The 21,874-nt window shown below is 37.0% G+C and overlaps 1 protein-coding gene across 2 annotated transcripts; it reads right to left on the bottom strand.

The window, feature by feature from the left end:
* Nucleotides 1-2,306: 2,306 nt before the first annotated feature.
* On the bottom strand, nt 2,307-11,765 carry Cldn12 (claudin 12). Of its 2 annotated transcripts, XM_026399385.2 has the most exons (4): nt 11,682-11,765; nt 10,165-10,253; nt 6,176-6,227; nt 2,307-5,560 (listed from the first exon to the last, which is right to left on the bottom strand). In XM_026399385.2, the coding sequence occupies exon 4, from the start codon at nt 5,525-5,527 to the stop codon at nt 4,793-4,795; it is 735 nt and encodes a 244-aa protein (XP_026255170.1). In that variant the 5' UTR covers nt 5,528-5,560; nt 6,176-6,227; nt 10,165-10,253; nt 11,682-11,765; the 3' UTR covers nt 2,307-4,792. The 2 variants fall into 2 exon arrangements, with proteins under 2 accessions (XP_026255170.1, XP_026255169.1); XM_026399384.2 differs by lacking the exon at nt 6,176-6,227.
* Nucleotides 11,766-21,874: the final 10,109 nt, after the last annotated feature.

The following is a 21,874-nucleotide window of genomic DNA, read 5'->3' as shown; positions in this document are numbered from 1 at the left end:
ACTGTTAATTTTCTTTGTTTTTATTATAGCTGCAGCTGCAGTAGTTAGAAGCCATGAAGATCCTGGCAAAAATGATGGTAGTGACAATGTAAGTCAGTACCTCCCTATAAAATGGAGATCTGTCTTTCTAAAGATACTTGTTTTTATGAACAGCACTAACATCAACTGGGGTTGATGTTAATAATATACAAAATTAGCTTTTATGAATAATATTTGTAATATAATTGGGTATACTGTATTAGGTACTTTACTTATATTCCTTCACAACAGTGTCTAATCCTCACAATAACAACTCTAGGAGGTAACTGTTACTGTCCTTGTTGCAGATGAAAATCTGAAGCCCAGAGTAGAAGTAACCTTCCTATTGCATACCAAGTAAGGAGGCAGTTTAGACAGAATCTAAAACTGCCTGCCTCCAAAGCTGGTGTCTGTCTTCCCCAGAATGTCCTCATGTAAGACAGGCTACATAACTTGTGGGGCCCTGTGCAAAATTAAAATGCACTCAGAGCCCCTTGTTCAAAAAAATAATAATTTTAAGGCAGCAACCACAGAATATTAAACCAAGGGTAGAGCCCTTCTGAGTGCAGGATCCTGTATCACTGTACAAGTATCATGCTCATGAAGCTTGTCCTACCACCATGTTCCCAAAGGCAGATGCAGTGGGATTTTGGAGACTCTGTAGGAGATACTTCTATTTGCTCTTGCTATGATTCATGTCGATGCCCTGTGGAAACACTGCTACTTTCTCTTGGCAGTCTGAGTGCCTTTGCTTCGAACATATTTCTGATTCATTTGTGGAAACAAAAACAAACACATAAACAGAAAAACAAGCCATCAGTGTCTTGATAGGTGACAGATAATGATGGGGTTTTAGGTTAAAAATAAGACATCTTTCTTCTTTGCCATTTTTCTTTGAAACATCTGATTAAATCTTATAATTTAACCAAAATTGAAGTTTTATTTGTTTCCTTAATGCATACCTGGGTTCTCTGAATAAAGTGAATTTGTGTTCAACATCCTTTCTCTGTATCACTTGTAAGGGTACAGAATTTCACTTGACTCAAGATGAGATATAGATAATCCTCATTTACTACTAGGCATTAGGACTTTAATTTCTGTTCTGTTCTATCACATTTAAGATCACTGGCGCTGTGGTTCGACCTGGTGGAAAATTTAGGCCTTTCCTAACTCCATTTTAGCACTTATGATGTTTTCAACCTTAGTGCCTAACCATACAAGCTTAGAGGGTAGAGAAGCACATAAAGTCTAGGGGGAACTGTTTCTTCACTTGGGTCAGATTTTTTTTTCCATGAATCTCCCAGTTGAGGAGTTCAGCATCCCCTCTTGGAGTCTGAAGTCATCAGATCTGGTCAAGTGTTAGGAAAACAATCAGATTAAATTCACTGTACTTAAATGTACAGTGAAGTACAATTTGTTTTCCTTCTCCCAACCCTTATGTCACAACCAACACCGCAGGCTTTTATCTTGCTCTTTGTCTTATCAGAGGGAAGCTTGTCAACTCAACTGCTAATGAGTCTTAGCATGAATTATTTCCTATCCGCCTGGGAAACTATCCACTGTACTCTCTTCTTAAAGAGATGCAACTGGGCTCCAGATGGAACTGGCTAGTTAGATAAAAACAAATGATGAACTTTAAAAATAGGAATGGTTTATTCTTGGTAACTGTAAGACAACATAAACATGGTATAAACCAGGCTGACTGCAAATTAACTTCTGAACTCCATGTCTGATCAGTGTTCAGTTTATTGCTTGGCTAACACGAGCAGCCACTCATATGTGACTAAAATTAAAACTCTGCTTCCAGTCTCAGCTCAGATCTTTCTTCTCCCTCTACTTCAGATTATGCTGCTTCACTTCATTTGGCAATAAATATTCAGTACTTTCTGACAGATCTTTTCTGATATGGAACAAGGAAAACTCAAAATACATCATAACATAGAAACACCTATTCTTCAAGATTGGGTCTCTCAATTAGGTTGAATTAGGCGTTGGCCAGGGCTGTAGTTATCTAAAGCTTTTGTACGAGTTGGGAAAAATTGTGTCCCCGATGGCTCCCTTGTATAAAGGGTCTTGATACTTCTGGAATAACAATTCCATGCTTTTCAATACCTTTCTAGTTTCTATTCTATAAAGTTTTAAATAGGACTGTGTCTTTGTAAATTTATGTATACTTGAGAAACATTTTTCAAAATATTTCATTTAAAACCACCAAGAAAAGCAGAAACTTGTAAAAATACATTTTTAATAAACATCAAGAAGTACAGTACACTTTATTGAGGTTTTACCTTGCAGTTTACAGCAAACATACTATCCATTACAGCATATATATACAAGTAAACTCAGGTTCTTGATTTGTTTTTCTTCCATGGCTGGATAAACCAAATCTGGTGCACCATACTAACATTTGAGGTTATTATCCAAGTTGGTTTCTGTAAAAGGCCTTTAACAACAAATTATTCCCCCTTTACAATGATAGCCTGATGAATGCTCAAGAGTGACTAAACGAACTATAAATACTTGCTTTCCTTTGATGGATTTAAAAAATAGCAAATCTGAAACACTAAAAAGACAATAAGGAAACAGCTGTTTCTTTTGCCAAGTGAATCCATAATTAAATACTTACTGTGTCAACAGATTATGAAGCCAAAGGATTCTCAATGTTTATAGTTATAGTTCCAGGAACTAAAAACTATCTAGCCTACTTTTTTTAACATTGTTTACACAAAGACCAAGGGGTGGCGGAATTCTTGATTCTTATGAACCAAAATTTAGTGAGATGAAGGACTGAAATTAATTAGCAAAGAGGGAAAATTAATATTAATCTCAAAATTCCACCTACCATTGTTCTTGGAATGATCAAGATCAGCTACAACTGAGAAGAATGAAAAGAATGAGAACTGAGATAAATCAGAAGCCACAGTTTAAAAACCAAAGCCTTGCATGCTTTCTACTGATGCCATTTAAAAATTACACAAATGGATTTATTTCTATATACATAAAGTAGTATTTGAATTAGGAAAAAAATTCTGTCTCTCTCTCTATATATATATCTCTAGAAATATCAGAACCATACTCTCAGATTTGTAAAAGAGGCATAATAATCTGTTTACCATATAACTAGCTGTTTGTAAAATCTTTAATAGTTAATAAAATCCTTGCAAACATAATGCTAATAGTAGCAAATCACACCAACTAAATAAGCAGCTCAAGTTCATAGGGCTAAAAACCCAATATCCCTGAATTTCTAAGTCTTATCTTAGTGTTAACCTGGTTTCATCTAATTGATACCACATCAGAGGAGATTTTTAAAACATGTCCCTCCTTAATACATCATCATACTTTCAGAGGTGGAAAGGTACAACTTAAAGTTCTCTACAACTTTTGCCCATTCTCAAGAATTTGATACAGTGTTATTACAGCATGTAGGCTAAGGTAGGTGCCCTAAGTATTCAATGAATTGAAATAAAGCAAATTTCCAGAGTTTGGGACTTGCTGGTAGTGTACAACTTGTCTGTCAGGAAGTCTCATCTCTGGGTGAAATTATATTCCTGGATCAATGACTGAGAAGTTAAGGCCACCTGCTAAAGAAGTCAGACTGTTCCCAAATTGTCAGGTAACAGTTTGATCTTTTCTATTAGATTAAAATTTCTTCATGGATGGGACCAGATCTCCTATTTTCATGTATCTTCTAAGGCACCTACTAAAGTGTTAGGCAGAGATATACGATCAAGGAAATAATCATTGATGGGGGCAGGAAATGAATCAAGGGTGAATGTGGTCACAGAAAAGCCATCCCTTACTTCACCCCATTACTCAAACAGCAATCAGTGAGTGAATCTCTTAATGTTGTGCTGAAGAACAGACTCATGCCCCCTACCATTTTTGTCTTCAAGAGAACAAATCACTGGGTTTGAACAACCTTTTAATTTTTCTTTCCCTTTGGAGACTGATTATATGTGGTAATGAGTACTTCTTGATGGATGGTATGTGGAAAAAAGGATGGGTTTTTTGTTTTTTTTTTTGTTTTTTTTTTTTTGCCTCAGAGAAAGCACCAACCTGTCACATGTTACATTTTAACTTCAGCAATTTATGGAATCATTAACTTTAAAAATTGTTAAATGTTATCTGTAACTAATAGATATTTAAAATGTTAGTTTTACTATGAAATCACTTAAAATCCATTTTGTTTTCAAACATTGGTATGAGGTAGAAGATAAGGAATTCACAAAAGAAAATAATCTTTATCACAACAAGACTATTCAGTACAATTCGCCCCCAAAGAAAAGTTAAAGCCTTAAACTGGTAAATTATTGACTACTGTCAAAATATTACCCCATTGGAAGGAAATTTCTTATATTTGAAATTGCCTTTCTTTTTCCAGTTTAAGGTATTATAGAAAAAGGACACCATACAATCTGAAATACTCAGAAAGATTGTATAAAACAGCTTCTCTTAATCATCATCTTTACCATGTTGTTCTAAATCACCTCAGTTGTGACACAAGTCCTTTCCACTTAAATTATTGGTCAGATATCAACAAGGAGGTTAAAAACCCTTCCAGTATAAGAAGCAAGATAAAAGGAATGTTTCTCACTTAAAATAACGTAATTTACTCCTCATAAAAACTAGCAGCACTTCATTCTAGCAGGACACACAAATTTGGCTTCATTGACTGGTTAGGAACACAGGAAAATGTATATATAGCTCTTTACATGGGGAGAATGTGAGGCTACAACAAGTTTATTTTTTTAAACAATTACCTATATCCCCATTAGGTAGTGTGTGAAACTACTGGAATGTCAATTTCAATGGCAGAGAGGCGGGATCGAGCTGAATAGGGCTGCGAGTAAGTGTGCATACTGGGAGGATGGGAGTACAATGGCTGCCAGAAAGGAGAAGGCAAAGATTTGCATGCGCAATACCAAATGAACAGTAGAAGGGAAGTCATAAAAAGACCTCCAGCACTAGCGATGGTGACATATACCGCATAGTCAAATGTAAAGACTGGCTCAAACTTCTTGTTCAGATGGATGTTATAAAAGATGACCCAGATGGATGGAGAGAGGCTCACATTACCTGCCATAAAAAACAGCAGCCCAGCCACCAGGTGGCAGCCTGCACTATTGACCAGACACTTGGCCAGTTTGATGTTAGGCACAGAGGACCTAAAGGCTGTATTACACATTCCAATCAGGCAGAGCAGCAAGGCACCCATTGCGATCAGGATGCTGAGGGGCAGGGCAAACTGGAGGACACGCAAGTCCAACTGGTCAACTGATGAGTACCAAGTAGGGTCGTACATCAGGCAGTCACTGCTTCCGTCGTACCGGGCACATTTCACCCACAAGCCTGTGTAAACAGTCAGGTTCTTCTCATTTCTGTTGAATGTAATCAGTCGTAATTTTCTCCAGTTGGGAAGCAGAGTTCCTGCAAAGAGGCCCGCCACTGAGGCAATCCCACATAGAAAGGACAGGACTGTGGCTGCGTGGACATCTCGACAGCCCATGGCAGGCAGGCTTCTGCAGTACTTTCAATCAGACTAGGGGGTGACACACAAGAAGACAAAGCATGAGGGGAGAAAAGCAGATTACAGCAGGAAAGGTGGTACCAATTAGCAACACATCTATTGAGGAAATATTGATGCTAAAAGGGAAATTCCTTTGTTCTCTATACAATATAAATGTATAAATGCATATATGTAACATGTGTGTGACCTCAGAGTTCAGGTGCAAACACATATGATTGGTTTCCATTGACTATATACTATAAAATATTTAGTCATAAATATTTTTCTTCACTGTTACTCAGAGGAAGAACAAAAATAATGTCAAATTATCTTAACATCACACCTAAAATTCTCCTGGTTGTCAATAATCATGCATTCAATACACAAATATCAACCATTTTTAGGTATCAGGCACTCAAACATATAATAAGGGTTAGAACACTCATTAGCTATCAATTAACTGCAAACACTACAAATTGAGCCTCAAATGCTCATGCTAGTATAAAAGGAGACCAGCATAAAGCAAAGATGAAAGCAGCTCATAAAAGGCAAAGGCATGAGGAAAAAAGCAATATAGGACAGCAAAGTGGGTGGGAGCTGCCTCTGAACCAGAATGCTTGGTTCTCATCCCCATCTCCTCACACTTACTAGCCAATTAACCTTGGGCCAGCTCCAGAACTCTCCTGTGCCTCATATCCATCTGTAAATTGACGAAGAAGATAATAGTGCCTACCTCACATGGTTGTTCAAAGAGATAATATAATGTCAAGTACTTAAAACATGTCTGGGGCAATGTGCTATGCAAATGTTTACTTCTTAACATTTGGAGATCAGCTCAGTGCTTGCAATCTGAAGAAGTTCAAAGAACATTTGTTGAATGAATGTTAAATAAGAAAAAGCAAGCTCATCTCATTTCTACATATTGAGTACACTGGGGAATTATTAAAAGTAAATGGACTCATCTTCAATGAGTTAGTCAAATGAAAAGCCAAGAACAAGGGTCTCTAAAATTATCCTGCTCAACTTCTTCCAGGATGATTCAACAAGACCCAAGTGCTCTCAGAGAACTCTACAGCACTTGTTGGTCATTATACTATTACTGTTCATACGAGATGAATGCAAAGATCTTTGAAGTAATGACAACCTGTCTCTATTTCTGCTATTGTAAGAAAAACTGTACTTTGCCTGTTTCGACCCAAATTAAAAATCTGTTTTCTGTATATAATAAACTATAAGCTAGCATTTTATTCAAACTAATAAGGTAGCACATTTACTTTTATAGATCAGAGCACAATGAAGGAATAAAGGTTGAGAATAATTTTTATTTCTGGTACAGTATGGGTGTTTACAAAATCCATTGTCTTTTGAAGGATCAAATATGATCTATTGAGATGGTGGAGTAGCATTCCCAGGAGATCAGGGTCGAAAAGACAACTATGACCAAACTGCTAACAAACTGGATTAGAGTATGATTGTTATGTTCCAGTGGGAGGACACAATGTTCTTTAGAAAACGTTAGCTACCTATTTAATCCAACCTATGAATTAGTAGTAATTTTAATAAAACTTATATGTCTATATGTACATATGTATGCTTGAAGTATATGTATATATGTATATACAAGCATACAAATAAAAGAGTTTAAGCAAATGATCTCAAATTAAAAATGGTTAGTTCTAAGTTCTTGTATGGATATTAGATTGCTACATATTTATTATGTTACCTGCCAGTATTATCAGAAGTTGCAACTGTTTAAGAAAGTTTTATGGATGAAAAGACAAAGGAATTACTTCTTCATGCAAACTGGAAGAAAACTTTCTTGTTTAATTTTAGCAAGCAAAACCTTTCCAGCCTTGAAAACACCAGTGCAGATTTGAGAATGTTTACATCAGGAAGATAATAATAATGTCACACTCCAGAATTCAGCCTCCTGTTGGTTTTTGTTCATTCATCTGTCTCCCCCATATATTGTGAGCAGTTTGTACAATGCCTGGCATATAAGTATTTCTAGGAATATTTGAATAAATGAATACTGGGCCCTGTACCAAACCATAATAACTCACAAAGGTGAGCCACACGTAATGTACAACTAAACAAGAAAACAGCTATGAGTAAGCAATCATTCATTCAATGAATATTTATGTTGTGCTGAGTATTTTGCATATACAAAACTCTTTTAGGTCCTGGAAGAACACTGAGACCACTCAGAGTGGACCTTCCATCTAATGTGTTAACAGTCAAAAAGATTATGTTGTTTAATGCTATGTTAAATGCTGATGTGAATCAATTTTAAGAATACTACACATTAAGTGATTATTATAGGTACTAAGTGAAGTAATAAGATATATGTTCCCAAAAATTTACCATCCAGGGTTACAGAAAGATTGAGAATGAAGGAGAATAAAGATTTGATCAAAGTTGTGAACACATAAGAAAAAGGTTCCCTCTGTTTCTTTCAAAGCTTCAAAATAACCCACTTAAAGTTCTAACCTAGTCACAATTCCTTCTTCCTTCCAGAGGCAGGGAATGTAATTGAGATTTGTCTATAAACTGCAATCCAAAGGCAATGAGAAACAAGATCAGGATAAATAACTATTATTATAAATTCATTCCTGTAATTCCCAGCCTACAGACTGTCAAACAACATTAAGGAACTGACGTAGGCCAATATTTATTTTAGTATTAAAATGTGTTTAACTAGATCCTACAGCAAATCAATAAAAGTATTACATTAGTCCTCTGAACCTGCTGTTGATGAAGCATTCTTAATTCAAGTTTTGGAACTAACCGAAAGTTTTATTTATAGAGAGTCAACAAAGACTAACTATGGTATTTTTTTCTAGAAGGAGAATACTATTAACATCAATTCGTAAGCTAAACCCTTGTGCTGAAATTAATGTCTAGCTCCTTATAACTTCCTTAGGTAACTTACTTTTTATGCCCAATTATTAATTCCACATACATGTGATTTGATAAGTCCTATATCCCTCAAGAGGGATAACACCTAATCGCTGGGGAAGGAATATGCTTAGTGTTTTAAAACTGAAAAATAATACTGACTTCCAGATTAGAATATGTTCATACTTGAGAGAGTAAAAAGATCTCTACTTGTTTGTGTATTAAGAGAATTATGTAATTGTTTTCAAAAATAAAACTGATCATGTTATTCCATTTCTTCACATTCAATAGCTTCCCATTTCCAGCAGAACAGTCTCCAAAGTTTTAAAACGTACCCACAATTTAAACCATCTAATTGCTGCCTGAATTTTCAAGCTTCTTTATGAACTGCTCTCCCACCTATACTCTAGCCTTTATAGCCACATTGCTTTTCTTTTTAACTTCCCAAATTTTCCACTTTCTAATTTGGTTAAATACGGACTTTCCCACATGTTACTCTTCCTGGAACTTTCTTAATCCTATCTATCGTATTCTTTGCATAACTAACATTACCCTAAATGCTCCCATTCCTTCCCCTTATTTGGGTATTCTTCTTTCCCACCAGATTATGAATTTCAGGGCAGAGATACCTCTGTTTTATTAAGTTAAACATTAGCACATAGAAAGCATTCTCTTATTTATTGAATGAGAGAGCAAACAGAGGATCCATGGCCTGGATACTGAAAAAGTTACAAATTTACTTTACTGGCAGTTGCATTCACTTTATTGGGAACAATTCATTCCATCCTGTGCTCTGAAGCTTCCAAGCTGTTTGACTGTGTCTCTGCTTTAGCAAAACTGATGAACTCTCATGCCATTAGTGACAGTTTTGAATTGGGTCTTGTATGCAGACGTGTGGGTTTATTGTTTCTATCTGGAAGGCAGGATGGTATTGTCATCTAGGAGACCAAAGACCCCAATACCAGTCCTAACCTGTCATTTACAAACAAGTTACTATGTCCTCTGAACTTGAAATTTCTAATCAGTAAAATGTCCCATAAGGTAGTTGTGAGTTGGTGAACAGTAAAACCCTTTGAAAACCAGAATAGTCATAAATTTAAGGCTGTAATAATTAGTAGTAGGTTATTTACTTTTTAAGGAAAGAATATGCTTTTAATCTGGATTCTCAGCAAACAACCACAGATGAGTACAGTTATCTAGCAATAATGATAACACATTCTCTTTGGAGTAGTTATTGGCCAAATAAAATACACTGTTTCAAAACAACCACTTCACATTTGTCTTTTGACTATCTGTTCCACAGTGATTTTCAGAGAAGTGGATGGATAAAATCTGATACACAATTAAGTGCAATCAAAGGTATAATTTTGAATAAAAACATTTTCAAAGGTTATCTTTTCTGTGGTTTTGAACAGAGTTCAAAGAAGACTGGAGCAAAAATAGTGGCTAAGAGCTTTAGGAATTCACAAACCCATCATAATTTTTTCAAGGACAATTCGGAGGAACAGCTAGCTATAAAGGACACATGTCTCATGGCAGCTAAATCAATTCTTTATGGGAACACTGGCAGTCCTTTCTACCTGTAATTTGGGTTTTCTTAGAAAAAAATAAGTCATCAATCTTTGCACTCACAAGGCTGTCCTGTGCCTTTATTTGGTTGAAGAAGAGGGGGAACAAAAACATTATTATTAACTGAGCAGGAGGAAGGGAAATAAGATATAACCAAAGGATGTACTTACTCTTTGAGGTACCTGAAGTTCTAAAACAGCTTTAGTCAACTTAGAAGAAACCCATGTACATTTGAATACACAGTAGAGATGATTTGGGCCTAGGAAACAGGAAAAATGCCCCCCAAGTAAATATAAAACTTTTCTAAAAACTCAATTTGAATTCATATGAAATTAGAAAAAATAATTAGCAATCACCCCAAATGAATGAAATGTTAAACCAAAAAGGCAGTTTAGGATTGGGAATGTAGCTTTGTGGTAGAATGCCTATATAGTATATGCAATGCCCCGGGTTCAATCTTCAGCATTGGTTTAAAAGGACCAAAAAAAAAAAAAAAAAAAAAAAAAGGTCAGACTATTCTTAAATTCATAAATTGTTTGATAAAGAAATAACTCTCAAATAATTTGAGAAGGATACAAATCACTTTAATGCCTTGGAAACATATGATCAATGTTTTAATACAATTTTACATCCTTCTCGTATGACTACAGTGAAAAGAGGATGAGGAAATACTCTGTAGTTGTATTAGAAGCAAAAGAAATACATTGTTTTAAAAGGATACCACAACAAAACTAGGTAAAGCTGATCTGCATTGTGCATCCTAAAATTTGCAATTTGCAACTACAATGCTTCTACCCCTTTTAGTTTATAGTTCCACTGGTGGTTCAATTTGCCATTTTAGGATATTTACATATATCTATTTTAACTATCAGCAATGTCTTCTTCAAATACTATTTATCTCAAACAGGCAGGATAAGAATGAAAACTTAAGGATTGTTTCACGAGCCTTAAGGCACTGATTTCAATCAAGTGTCCCCTTCCCCCCATCTGTAAGTCTTTGAGTTGTTAACAAGCATAACTGCTTACTCCAAAGTCAGAGGAAATCGTTTTATAACAACACACAACTGGATCACTGAACAATCACTTTAAGCGAGTACACCATATTTGGTCGTTCTCTAACGTGATGCCTGGTCCCTTCAATGACCAAACACAAAACCAGAGCTTTGGAGAAATGCAAATCATGCTCCCGGGGCAATCTGCCTCCCCCGTCCTTCCCCTGAGTTGTGTCATTAGGAAGCCTAGAGCTGGCAGAAAGGAAAAAGCGGGGTGGGGGTGAGTAATCCTCCTAGTTAGAGCCAATGGAAAGAGACCGCAACTGTGATGACTGTGGACGTTCTCAGAGCAAGCCCATCCCTGCATCACTGAGTGGGTTTGAACCGCGAGCAGGTCATGATTACACAACCAGCATCAGCTGGTTATTCAAAAATAGCAACTTGCAGCTCCGCACCGCACACCCCAGCCAGTCTAGCTCCAAGCCCTCAGCTTCTCCAGCAGCAGTATTTCCATACTCCTCCGTACAAAACAACATTTTAAAGCTGTATCAAATACCTCATTCGATTTTCACCTCCAAAAGTGTGGACAACGTTTTCCAATGTCCCTGATTTCCTTCGACTTAGTTGTTTTACATAAAACCCCCAACTACTTATGCAAAAGACTCTGAAATTGGAACATTCTTGACCACACCTACCTGTTCCTCACAGCCAGGGCATTTCACTCGCCCACACTGAGGAGCCTCTTGGAACGTCTCCCTCTCCGCGTCCCCGGAAGTGCGTTTCCAGGGAAGAAGCCGCCCCGGAGGCTTCTGGGAATGCAGGCAGGTTCTCCCGCAGCCCGGCGCAGGCTTGCCCTGGACACCTGGGACTACAACTCCCAGGATGCTCTGGGCCGCCGGCCGTAGGCAACATACCCCGCCTCCCATGAGTTCTCTGGTAGCTGGTTTCTCTCTGGATTTAGGTTATGGATTTAAAAACACAAGCGCGCCCAAGCGCGCTACACCAGACAAAACTGAGAATCGTTGTTAGTACCCAAGCCAGTATTTCCTATTAAATATGACTTGCAGGTAGAAGGGTAGCAAAAATTCCTAAATCCGGAGACCCTCCCCACCCCAGCCACCAAGTATTTATCTAGGCACAAAGCGGAAAGAGTTAAAACTCTAGAACCACACAGCCTGGGTTTGTATGGGGCTCTGGTGCACGTGGGTTGAGTGATCCTGGGAAAGTTACCTCTTTAGTTATTTGAGTTAGCTGTGAAAATGATAATATTACCTACATCATACTGCTGTCTTGGAAATTAAAAGACTAGTTATTGTGTGCACGTACAAATATGTAACAAATCCCAACATTATGTACAACTATAATGCACCAATAAAAATTTGGGAAATAAAAGGGAGACTCAATATATTAAGTATCATGTCTCTAGCTATTTCTTAGATATTTAAAATAAATGCACTGTCCTACAAAATTTCAACTGTTCCATTTTGTTGTTGTTGTTGTTGGATTCTCTTTAAGTGTGAAGTCCTGTATTGGTAAGTATCTGAATTAAACTAGATGATTCCTGTATGGCATTGATCTTATTATTTTTGAAGAAAAAGTTTGAAGTTTTAAGATTCTACTACTTTCAAATGATCTCACCCTCCTTTCAAACACACACACACACACACACACACACACTCACACGAAGAAAATGTGGCAAATGTTGGCAGTTGAATCAAAGAAGGGTAAGCATATGGGTGTTCATTGCACTATTTTTTCAAGTTCTCTGCAGCTTTGAAATTTTTCAAAATATAAAGGAGGAAAAGAATAATGTTCTCTGTGTGGGTGCATGTGTGTGTTAAGAACAACTGCTATGAGATCTACTCTCAAAATATTAAATTACACAATATCATATAGTTGCTTTGTGTGTTATAGACACACCTCTAGAACGTGTTCATCTAATATAACTAAAACTTTACACCCATTAAGCAGGAATTCTCCAGTTACTCTACTCCCCACTCCCTGGCAACAATCATTTTATTCCTTGTTTTTTTCTTTGACTACTCTAGATACTTTATGTAAGTGGAACCACACAGTATTTTTTTCTTTCTGTGACTGGCTTATTTCATTTAGAATAATATCCTTTCTTGTACCCCCCCCCAAAAAAAATTATGTTCTATGCCAAAATAAAGAAATGCACCCATCCCTTTACCACTCTAATCCTTTATGACCTTGGGTAAATTAAGTAAACTCTTTGCACCTTGAGAGTCTCCTCTGTAGTAATAGTACAGCTACATAAGAAAATCAAGGTAAGGACTAATATTCGTAGATAATATACAGAAGTTTACAACAGTCCAGCACATAATAAGGACCGATTCCCATTCCTACCTCCTTCTCATTTGCCATACTGTTTCACAGAATGAATAAAGTTATCTAAGTCCAGAAGCACTTCAATTCCGAAACCAGACTGAGAATTTTATCAATGAGGAAGAAAGCATTGAGTAGTGTATGTAAAGATCTCTGGATGATGCTCTGAACTCCAGGCCAGCTCTGGCAATAGCAGATGGATGAATGACTCCTTATACCTCAGAATGCAATCTGATTTGGACATAGGGACTTGAGGTAATCACATTAAATTGAGGTTCTTAGGTTATACCCTAATCCAGTGACTAACGAAATTTGTAGGAGCTAGGCCTGTAGCTCCGTGGTAGAGCGCTTGCCTTGCAAGTGTGAGACACTGGGTTTGACCCTCAGCACCACATAAAAATAATGCACCCATCTACAACTGAAAAAAAAAAGAGTCACGCATATCATAGGCATATACATTAAAAAAAAAATTTGGAGACAACCAGCAAAGGGAGACTATACTGTAGAGGTGAGGCAGAGATTGGGGTGATATGTCAGCCCACCATCAGTCACTAGGCTCAAGGTATTCAACAGCTTCTCTCACAGCCCTTAGAAGCACCCAACCTTGCAAGCACCTTCATCTCAGACTCCTAGCCTCCTGAGCTGAGACAATAAATTTTTGTGGTGTCTGAGTCCTCAGTTTGTGGTATTTTATTATGGTAGCCCCAGGAATAAAGAAAGATAAAAAGATCTGAATAATTTTAACAGTGAGCTATCACTTAAAAACTGTTTGGTGGGGCTGGGGAAATAACTCCTCAGCAGAGCACTTGCCTAACATGTGCCAGGCACTGGGCTTGATCTCCAGTACACAAATACAAAGAACATCATTGAAAACTGTTAGGTAATTGAGCTATAGTCTCAAGCTACTCAGGAGGCTGAGCAAGAGGATTACTTGAGTCCAGGAGTTTTAAGCCAGCTGGGCAACATAGTGAAACCCTGTCTCAATTTTTAAAAAATGCTGTTCTTGATGCTTGCTTATAAGATAAATCAATGCACCTATATATTTTTTTAAAAACTACTAGAATTATCGGTATACTACTGATTGGGTAAGATCATGGCACATTTGTTTCTGTCTTCTTTAATAAAATTACTAGTGAGGAGAGGAGAGAAGAAAGAAAGGAGACTGTACAACAAGATTTTCCTATATTTAGGATAATTGAAGGCATTTGCCTGTAATTGTTTTCAAGTATTTAAAAACTTTAGTTTTTACTACACCTACCATCACTGTTTTTTCCGAGTTTTAAAAGCGAAACCTCTGTTAAACTTTTGAAGAAACGTGTTATAAATTTGGCATTAAAATATTAATGGTTCTTTGAGGCAGATCAGCTTTTCTGGTTCATACTTTAGTAAAGACCATGTGTGCTCATTATTTTGTTTTTACCGTTTCTCTTGACCTGAAATGGTACCACTTCCAGGAAAGATTTGTTTTTGAAACTGAGGATTCATCATTATATAGTACTGTTATTTCCCCATTAGGATTCAGTTGACCAGGGACTTTTATTTACTCTGCTCATTTAATCTTGTTTCCAGTCTACCCAAAATCATAAGCTTTTACTTAACATCTGTCCTTGATCTAAAATATTCTTCATCTCTCTCAATTTGCAGCAAGCCATATACAAATAAAAATGAAGGTATATTTTAGCTTTATTAACTGTCCTTTTTCTTAATATAAAATTAAAAGAAAGTTATGACGCTCTTCTTTATATAGCCTTTTATATAGAAATAATACTAGTAATAAATATTTGATAGCCAATAAAAAATGAAGACATTGGTCAGACAATATTGGCAATTTCAGAAAAACATATTGGGATATGGGCCATGAACAAAGGAAGCTTTTGTCCTTTGCTTTCAACTTTAAATGCACTCAGAGTTTACAAAGTAAACAGGAAAAAACTACTTTGTCATGTTGTCTAAAAATTAGTTATAATATAAACTACATATCCTGTTCTTCAAATTCCAAGTATTTCAAAGGACATGATTCACAGAAGAGCTACGCTTCACAGAGCTTGGTATCTGGGCATCCCAAAGAATTTAATATCTATTATGAACAATTTAATAATATGTACAGAGGTGATTACTTCCTCCGAAGTCTTCAAGTACCAACAACTATTAATTAAGCAACTGTCATATGGTGAAAAGCAAAACCAGAATGGCTTAATATGTAATAGTTAAAATTGCCTCTGGCTTTTTTATTCTTAGTATAATTGACTGAGAGGAAATGATCCCACTTGTTAATCCTGAGTTGTCCACAGGGACATACTATAACTTTCCATTCAAATTTTTCTTTCTGTTCTTTGCCTGCCCTGTTCTCATTTCTATCATCTATTTGTTTTTATTTTCTTTCAGTTGACTTTGGTCAAAAAGATTTCCCTTAATACTTTCAACTTGCCAAGCTCCAATCAGAATATAAGAGATATGAAATATCTAAGGAAAAAAATAGCTGTTTATTTTTAATTATTACTTTTGCAGTAAAAATTATAGCATGTTGTCGACACTTTTTGTCAGCTATGTTCATCTCACTGGCTTAGTTCCCAAATTATAAAATTTTGTAAGCAAAGACTATAATTTTTTCTAATTCCTTTTAAAAAGCTATCAAATATTTTAGACTCTTAAAATCTTTTTAAAAATCTTCATATATGTACCCCCCCAAATTTAAAAAATAAATAACCAGGAATTAAGTGAATTAATATACGCAATGTTCAGCACAGTACCAACTCTATGGTAACACTATCGTGTTAGATATTACAATTACCAGCATAGTCCATGTACTTTAACAAAATTTCTGAGTTTGTTCCACCTGTCTATTCTGCGAGAGACAGATTTAAACTAAATTTGATATACTTTTAAGGATTTAAAAATATAAATTCAATTCATTATTTGGTCTTTAAACAAAATGTTGACATACTTTGGCAAAACATGTCTTTTGTGTATTTATATTATTGCTAATTTTCATTTTAAATTGTAATTTTTATGTGAACTTGTGCTAGTGCTTTGAAACATTTTTTAAATATACCTGCATGAATGTTGAGTGGAATTTACCTTTGTTAACTGAGTTTTTAATCTGAATTTTGCAAACTCTGAACTGCTTAGAAAATACAGGGGTTTATGCAAATTTTTTAGCTAGAAATAAATCTGTAGTTTTCATTAACTACCTCAAAGGAATCTTTGTCTACCTCAGAGAAATCTCTGTTCACCATTTTTGCAAAGCAAATCAGCACTGGGCTCAAAAGAAACATAACTTTATTAAAAAACTAATTAGGGGCTGGAGATGTGGCTCAAGCGGTAGCGCACTCATCTGGCATGCGTGCGGCCCGGGTTCCATCCTCAGCACCACATACCAATGAAGATGTTGTGTCCACCGAGAACTAAAAAATAAATATTAAAGATTCTCTCTCTCTCTCTCTCTCTCTCTCTCTTTCTCTCTCTCTCTCTCTCTCTCTCCTCTCACTCTCTCTTAAAAAAAAACTAATTATATATAACCTGAAGTAAAATACCCTTAACCTAATTTATCCTACTATATAAGCAGACTTTCCCCCTGATTATTTAACTAATATAGGTTTACCATTTAAAAGAAAATAAAATTGGGTATAGTGGTATTGTCAAAATCCCAAATACTTGGGAAGCTGAGGCAGGAATATGAGATAATGTAAATTAAGATTTAGTTGTGATTATATGTTTACCACTGTGATTTAGTTTACCACTGAGCCATATCCCTCACCCTTTTTTTTTATTATTTATTTATTTATTTTTTAGTTCTAGGCGGACACAACATCTTTGTTGGTATGTGGTGCTGAGGATTGAACCCGGGCCGCACGCATGCCAGGCGAGCGGGCTACCGCTTGAGCCACATCCCCAGCCCCCCTCACCCTTTTATTTAATTAATTCTTTACAAAAGGATGAATAGCCATATACAGTCTTTACTAAGCATTAAATTCCAGAATCATTTCTAATAATTAAAAAGTGGCACTGAAGAAAAACATGAGGAAACGTGGGGGAAATGGATAGATACGTTTATTATCTTGATTGTCTCAATGGTTTCACAGGTATCAAAACTTATCTAAACATGTCACTGCCAGGTGCCAATTTATACTTCAATAAAGCTGTTAAATATGAAAAAATAAGTGGCACTGAAGAACTTTTTCAAAGCTCATGAACTTGTTACTACTTTGTCAAAAAGTAAGAGTTGGAGAAAATTTACATAATAAGCTCATCTGGGTAAAAAATACATGCATAAAAATTTCTACAAGAACACAAAACTATTAACAGTGGTCTTCTCTGTGCCTCATGCAGGAAGAAGGGAATGGATTTTACTTTATATGCTTTTGTACTGTTTGAGTTATTTTATAATAGATATACACATTTATGTACAGAATACATTTTTTTTAGAATATAGCTTTTTTTTTAAAGACAGAGAGAGAGAGAGAGAATTTTTCTAATATTTATTTTTTAGTTTTCGGCGGACACAACATCTTTCTTTGTATGTGGTGCTGTGCCGCAGTCTGGCTGGGCACGATTCAGGATTTTGATTTCTAAGTGGCTGGATTACTTTGTTAACATAAATTTGACACATAGTTGGGCTGTTAGCCATCCCTTGAGGGAGTACTTTCCATTCATATCTCTGATCAGGACCTTCATGATTCAGTGTAGGGATAGTAAATGCAAAACGTGGATTATCCTCAGGATGAATTGGAATTGAAAAAAAAAAAACAATCTTTAATGTCTATAACTAAAACATACCAAGTTTTTGGCAAAGAAGACAATTGAGGAATCCCCGATTGAGCAGGTCCCATAATAACCATCTCATTATTAATGGCTCTTAAATCTTGCAATAATCTCCATTTACTAGATTTCTTTTTGATGACAAAAATGGGAGTATTATGGGGAGATACAGAAGGTTGTATATGTCCTTCCGCTAATTGTTGTTTGACCAGATCATGGGCTACTTGTATCTTTTCTTTAGTCAAGGGCCACTGAGGAACCCATACTGGTCTTTCTGATTTCCATGTAATTTTTATTGTCTCAGTGGCCCTTTGTGAAAATCCAACCCATGTCTGTCTGTTCCTTGATCTATTTGTATTGGTGCTCCTATACCTTGTTCGTCTTTTTCTAATCTTTTTCCTTTCCTAAAACCTTGTCTAGCCATAATAGTGGGTGCATTTTGATTGATATTATTTGTTAATGTCAAACCTAATTGATCTAAGACATCTCGTCCCCATAAATTTAAGGGAAGATGATCCAATACATATGGCTGTATAGTTCCTTCACATCCTTCAGGATCCTTCCAATCTAATACCCATTGCACTTCTATGGGGATTAGTCGCCACTCCTAGGCCTCGAAGCGTTTGAGTGGCTTGTTGTAATGGCCAATGTTTTGGCCATTCTTGACGAGATGATGCTAAGGTCTGCACCTGTATCCAGTAGCCCATTAAATTCATGTCCTTGAATATTTAGTTTTAGCATGGGGCGAGAATCTAAATTTAAAGAAAGCATAGCCCAATCTACACCTGTGGAGCCTAATCCCTTGGAACCTCTTTCTACAGCATGACTGGAAAATTTATCATGTAGGCTTGGTATTATTAGTAACTGTGCTATTCTATCTCCTGGTGAAATTACTGATATACCCTTTGGAGAACTGGCTATAATTTTTATTTCACCTTCATAATCGGGATCAATTACCCCAGGACTTATCAAAAGTCCTTTTAGAGTAGAAGAGCTGCGCCCCAATAATAAGCCTACTGTTCCTTTGGGAAGAGGTCCTTTCACCCCTGTGGGAATGATTTGAACTCCCATCTCTGGAGTTAGTACTGATCTGGCGGAGGCGCAGATGTCCAACCCTGCGCTCCCTCTGTCTGATGAGGGATCTGATGGACAATGTGTCCTGGGCACTACCCTGATGGGGTTGCTGGGTTCCTCCAGTGCTCCGTATATTTGTGGTTTGGGGCCCCGGAGCATTGGGGCCCCCTGTCCATTTTTTGGCAACGGAGCCCAATGCCTTTGTCCACGATATTGTGGATAAACACCTTGTCCTTGTTCATTTTTTGATAATGGAGTACCCTCTATGGTGGTTTGAGAACTGCAATCATTAGCCCAATGTCTCCCTCTATGGCATTGTGGGCAAATACCCGGTATTCTACTCCTTTGATACCTAGTTTTGTTAAACCCTCCTCCTATGGGGCAATTCCTTTTAAAATGTCCTGTTTGTTGACAATTGTAGCATATTCTTGGCCTGGTATATAAAGCCTGTTTTACTGCAGCTGCCACAATTTGCCCTTGTTCATTAATGTCTCTGGCATCTAAAGCCTGTTTTACTGCAGCTGCCATGACTTGCTCTTGTTCATTAATGTCTCTACATAATTTAATATATGTGTTTAAATCTTCCTGTTTCCATGGTCTAATGATATCTCTGCACCAACGATTTGCTTGGTCATAAGCCAGTTGTTTTATTAGTGGCATTGCTTGTTCTGTATTCCCAAAAACTCTGGTAGCTGTTTGAATAAGCCTATCTACAAATTCAGCATAAGGTTCATTAGCTCCTTGTATTACCTTAGATAATTGACCTTATAAACCTCCATGTCCTTGTAAAGTCTTCCATGCCCTAACCGCCTCTGCAGCAATTTGTGCGTATACGCCAGGATCATATGCAATTTGTTGCTGCTGATCCTCATAAGGTCCCTATCCTAACAACATATCTAGATTTCTCTGAGGATAACCAGCTGCTCCATTTCGCCTAGCCCACTCCTTGCAAAATTCCTCATTGGCAACCTTCCATAACAGGTATTGACCTCCATTTAGCACAGCTTTACACATATTAGCCCAATCTGCTGGTGTCATGTTCAAGTTGTTAATGGATTCGACCAAGCTTACAGTGAAGGGTGCTTGAGGACCATAGGTTGTAACAGCCTCTTTTAGCTGCTTCACTGTTTTGAAATTTAAAGCATGGTAAATTTGCTGCCCTCCTACCTCAAATACAGGGCATGTTAATACTTGAGATCTTGTCTCAGGATCCCAACTATCAACTGCAGGGGTTGGGAGCCTCCCAGCATATGGAGGTGGTGCTGTTGGTTGGACACTTACGCCCTCTGATAGAAAGGTGTTAGTAGCAGTCTCCTGTTGTAACTTTTCCCCTGATGGCTTTTTCTGCTCTAAACTTCCTTCCTCTGACTAGCTCGAAAGACCTTCTCTTTTACTTGAATCAATATGTCTTCTCCTTCCTCTACCTTTGTCTGAATTGAAGGCTTTGGACTAAGCAAACCAGATATGAACGTCCACAATGGCAATGTGCCAACTGGCAGAGTCCCTGGGCTGTTCTTTTCTATTCTTTTTAAATCCTCACCATGATGGTTCCATTGTGATATATTTAACAACTCCTCCTTAAAAAGCCATGGGCTACATTTTTGTATTGTATCAATGTATGCCCTGACTGCTCTTGATTTTACTGGGATGCCTCCTTCCTCTAACAATTTACTTAACACTCTTTCGGTTTGTTTTTTACTAATTGCTGATCCCGTATTTCTACTATAATACAACCCAACAAGATGACGCCAAACAAAACCGAGACAGAATGAAATAAAAATGGAACAACACAAAATCATTATATTCTTTCTATCCTCCTGATATGTGCATCCATCCTTTCTCCCTATCTGTTCCTCAGACGTAAATAGTTTTTCCTCAGATGTGAGCGGTTTTTCTTCCATCTCACTCATTTCCAGGGACGGGCAACTTAAAACAAAAATGAAACAAAACAAAAGAGGAATCTTAAAATGGCTACCCATCCTCTCCCCCTGCCCTCAGGAGCGAGCAGTTTACTTACCCTCAGTCGCTCCCCGTGCGAGCCACCAAGTGGGAGAGAGGCTCGTGGGAAGCCAGTGGTGGCATTTGGGCTCTGAGGGATTTTTCTGAGGAGCTGTTTTGTTTGGCGTGTGTGGTTCTAAAAATAAAGTTCGTTTCTTTTGACAAGTGGCTCCTGAATCGTGCCCAGCCACACTGCGGCAGTGCTGAGGATCGAACCCGGGCTGCACGCATGCCAGGCAAGCGCACTACCGCTTGAGCCACATCCCCAGCCCCCATAAATTGTTTACATAATAAAATTCACTTAAAGGGAAAATTTCTATTTGTAAGTATTTTTGAAATACTCAAGAAGAAATTAGAAATTATAAACTCCTAAAAATTGATAATGTTGTTTAAAGTTTATATTTCCTAGTTATTCTCTTTACTAAAGAAATGAGACAGAGCAATCCTCTCCAAAGCAGGAAATACTATACTTCATTAAAAAAATCTGTAAAAAAAACTTGTAAAAGCTCAAGTCACATATTATTGGTGACTGTCAATATCACTGAACATATATTCAAATTTAAGGTTTTGAGATTTTACACGGGGCTGGGGATGTGGCTCAAGCGGTAGCGCGCTCGCCTGGCATGCGTGTGACCCGGGTTCGATCCTCAGCATCACATACCAACAAAGATGTTGTGTCCGCCAAGAACTAAAAAATAAATATTAAAAATTC

Source organism: Urocitellus parryii, chromosome 3, assembly GCF_045843805.1.
Source record: "Urocitellus parryii isolate mUroPar1 chromosome 3, mUroPar1.hap1, whole genome shotgun sequence".
In the NCBI taxonomy this organism is placed as follows: domain Eukaryota; kingdom Metazoa; phylum Chordata; class Mammalia; order Rodentia; family Sciuridae; genus Urocitellus; species Urocitellus parryii.
This window is presented reverse-complemented; position numbering and strand designations above follow the sequence as displayed.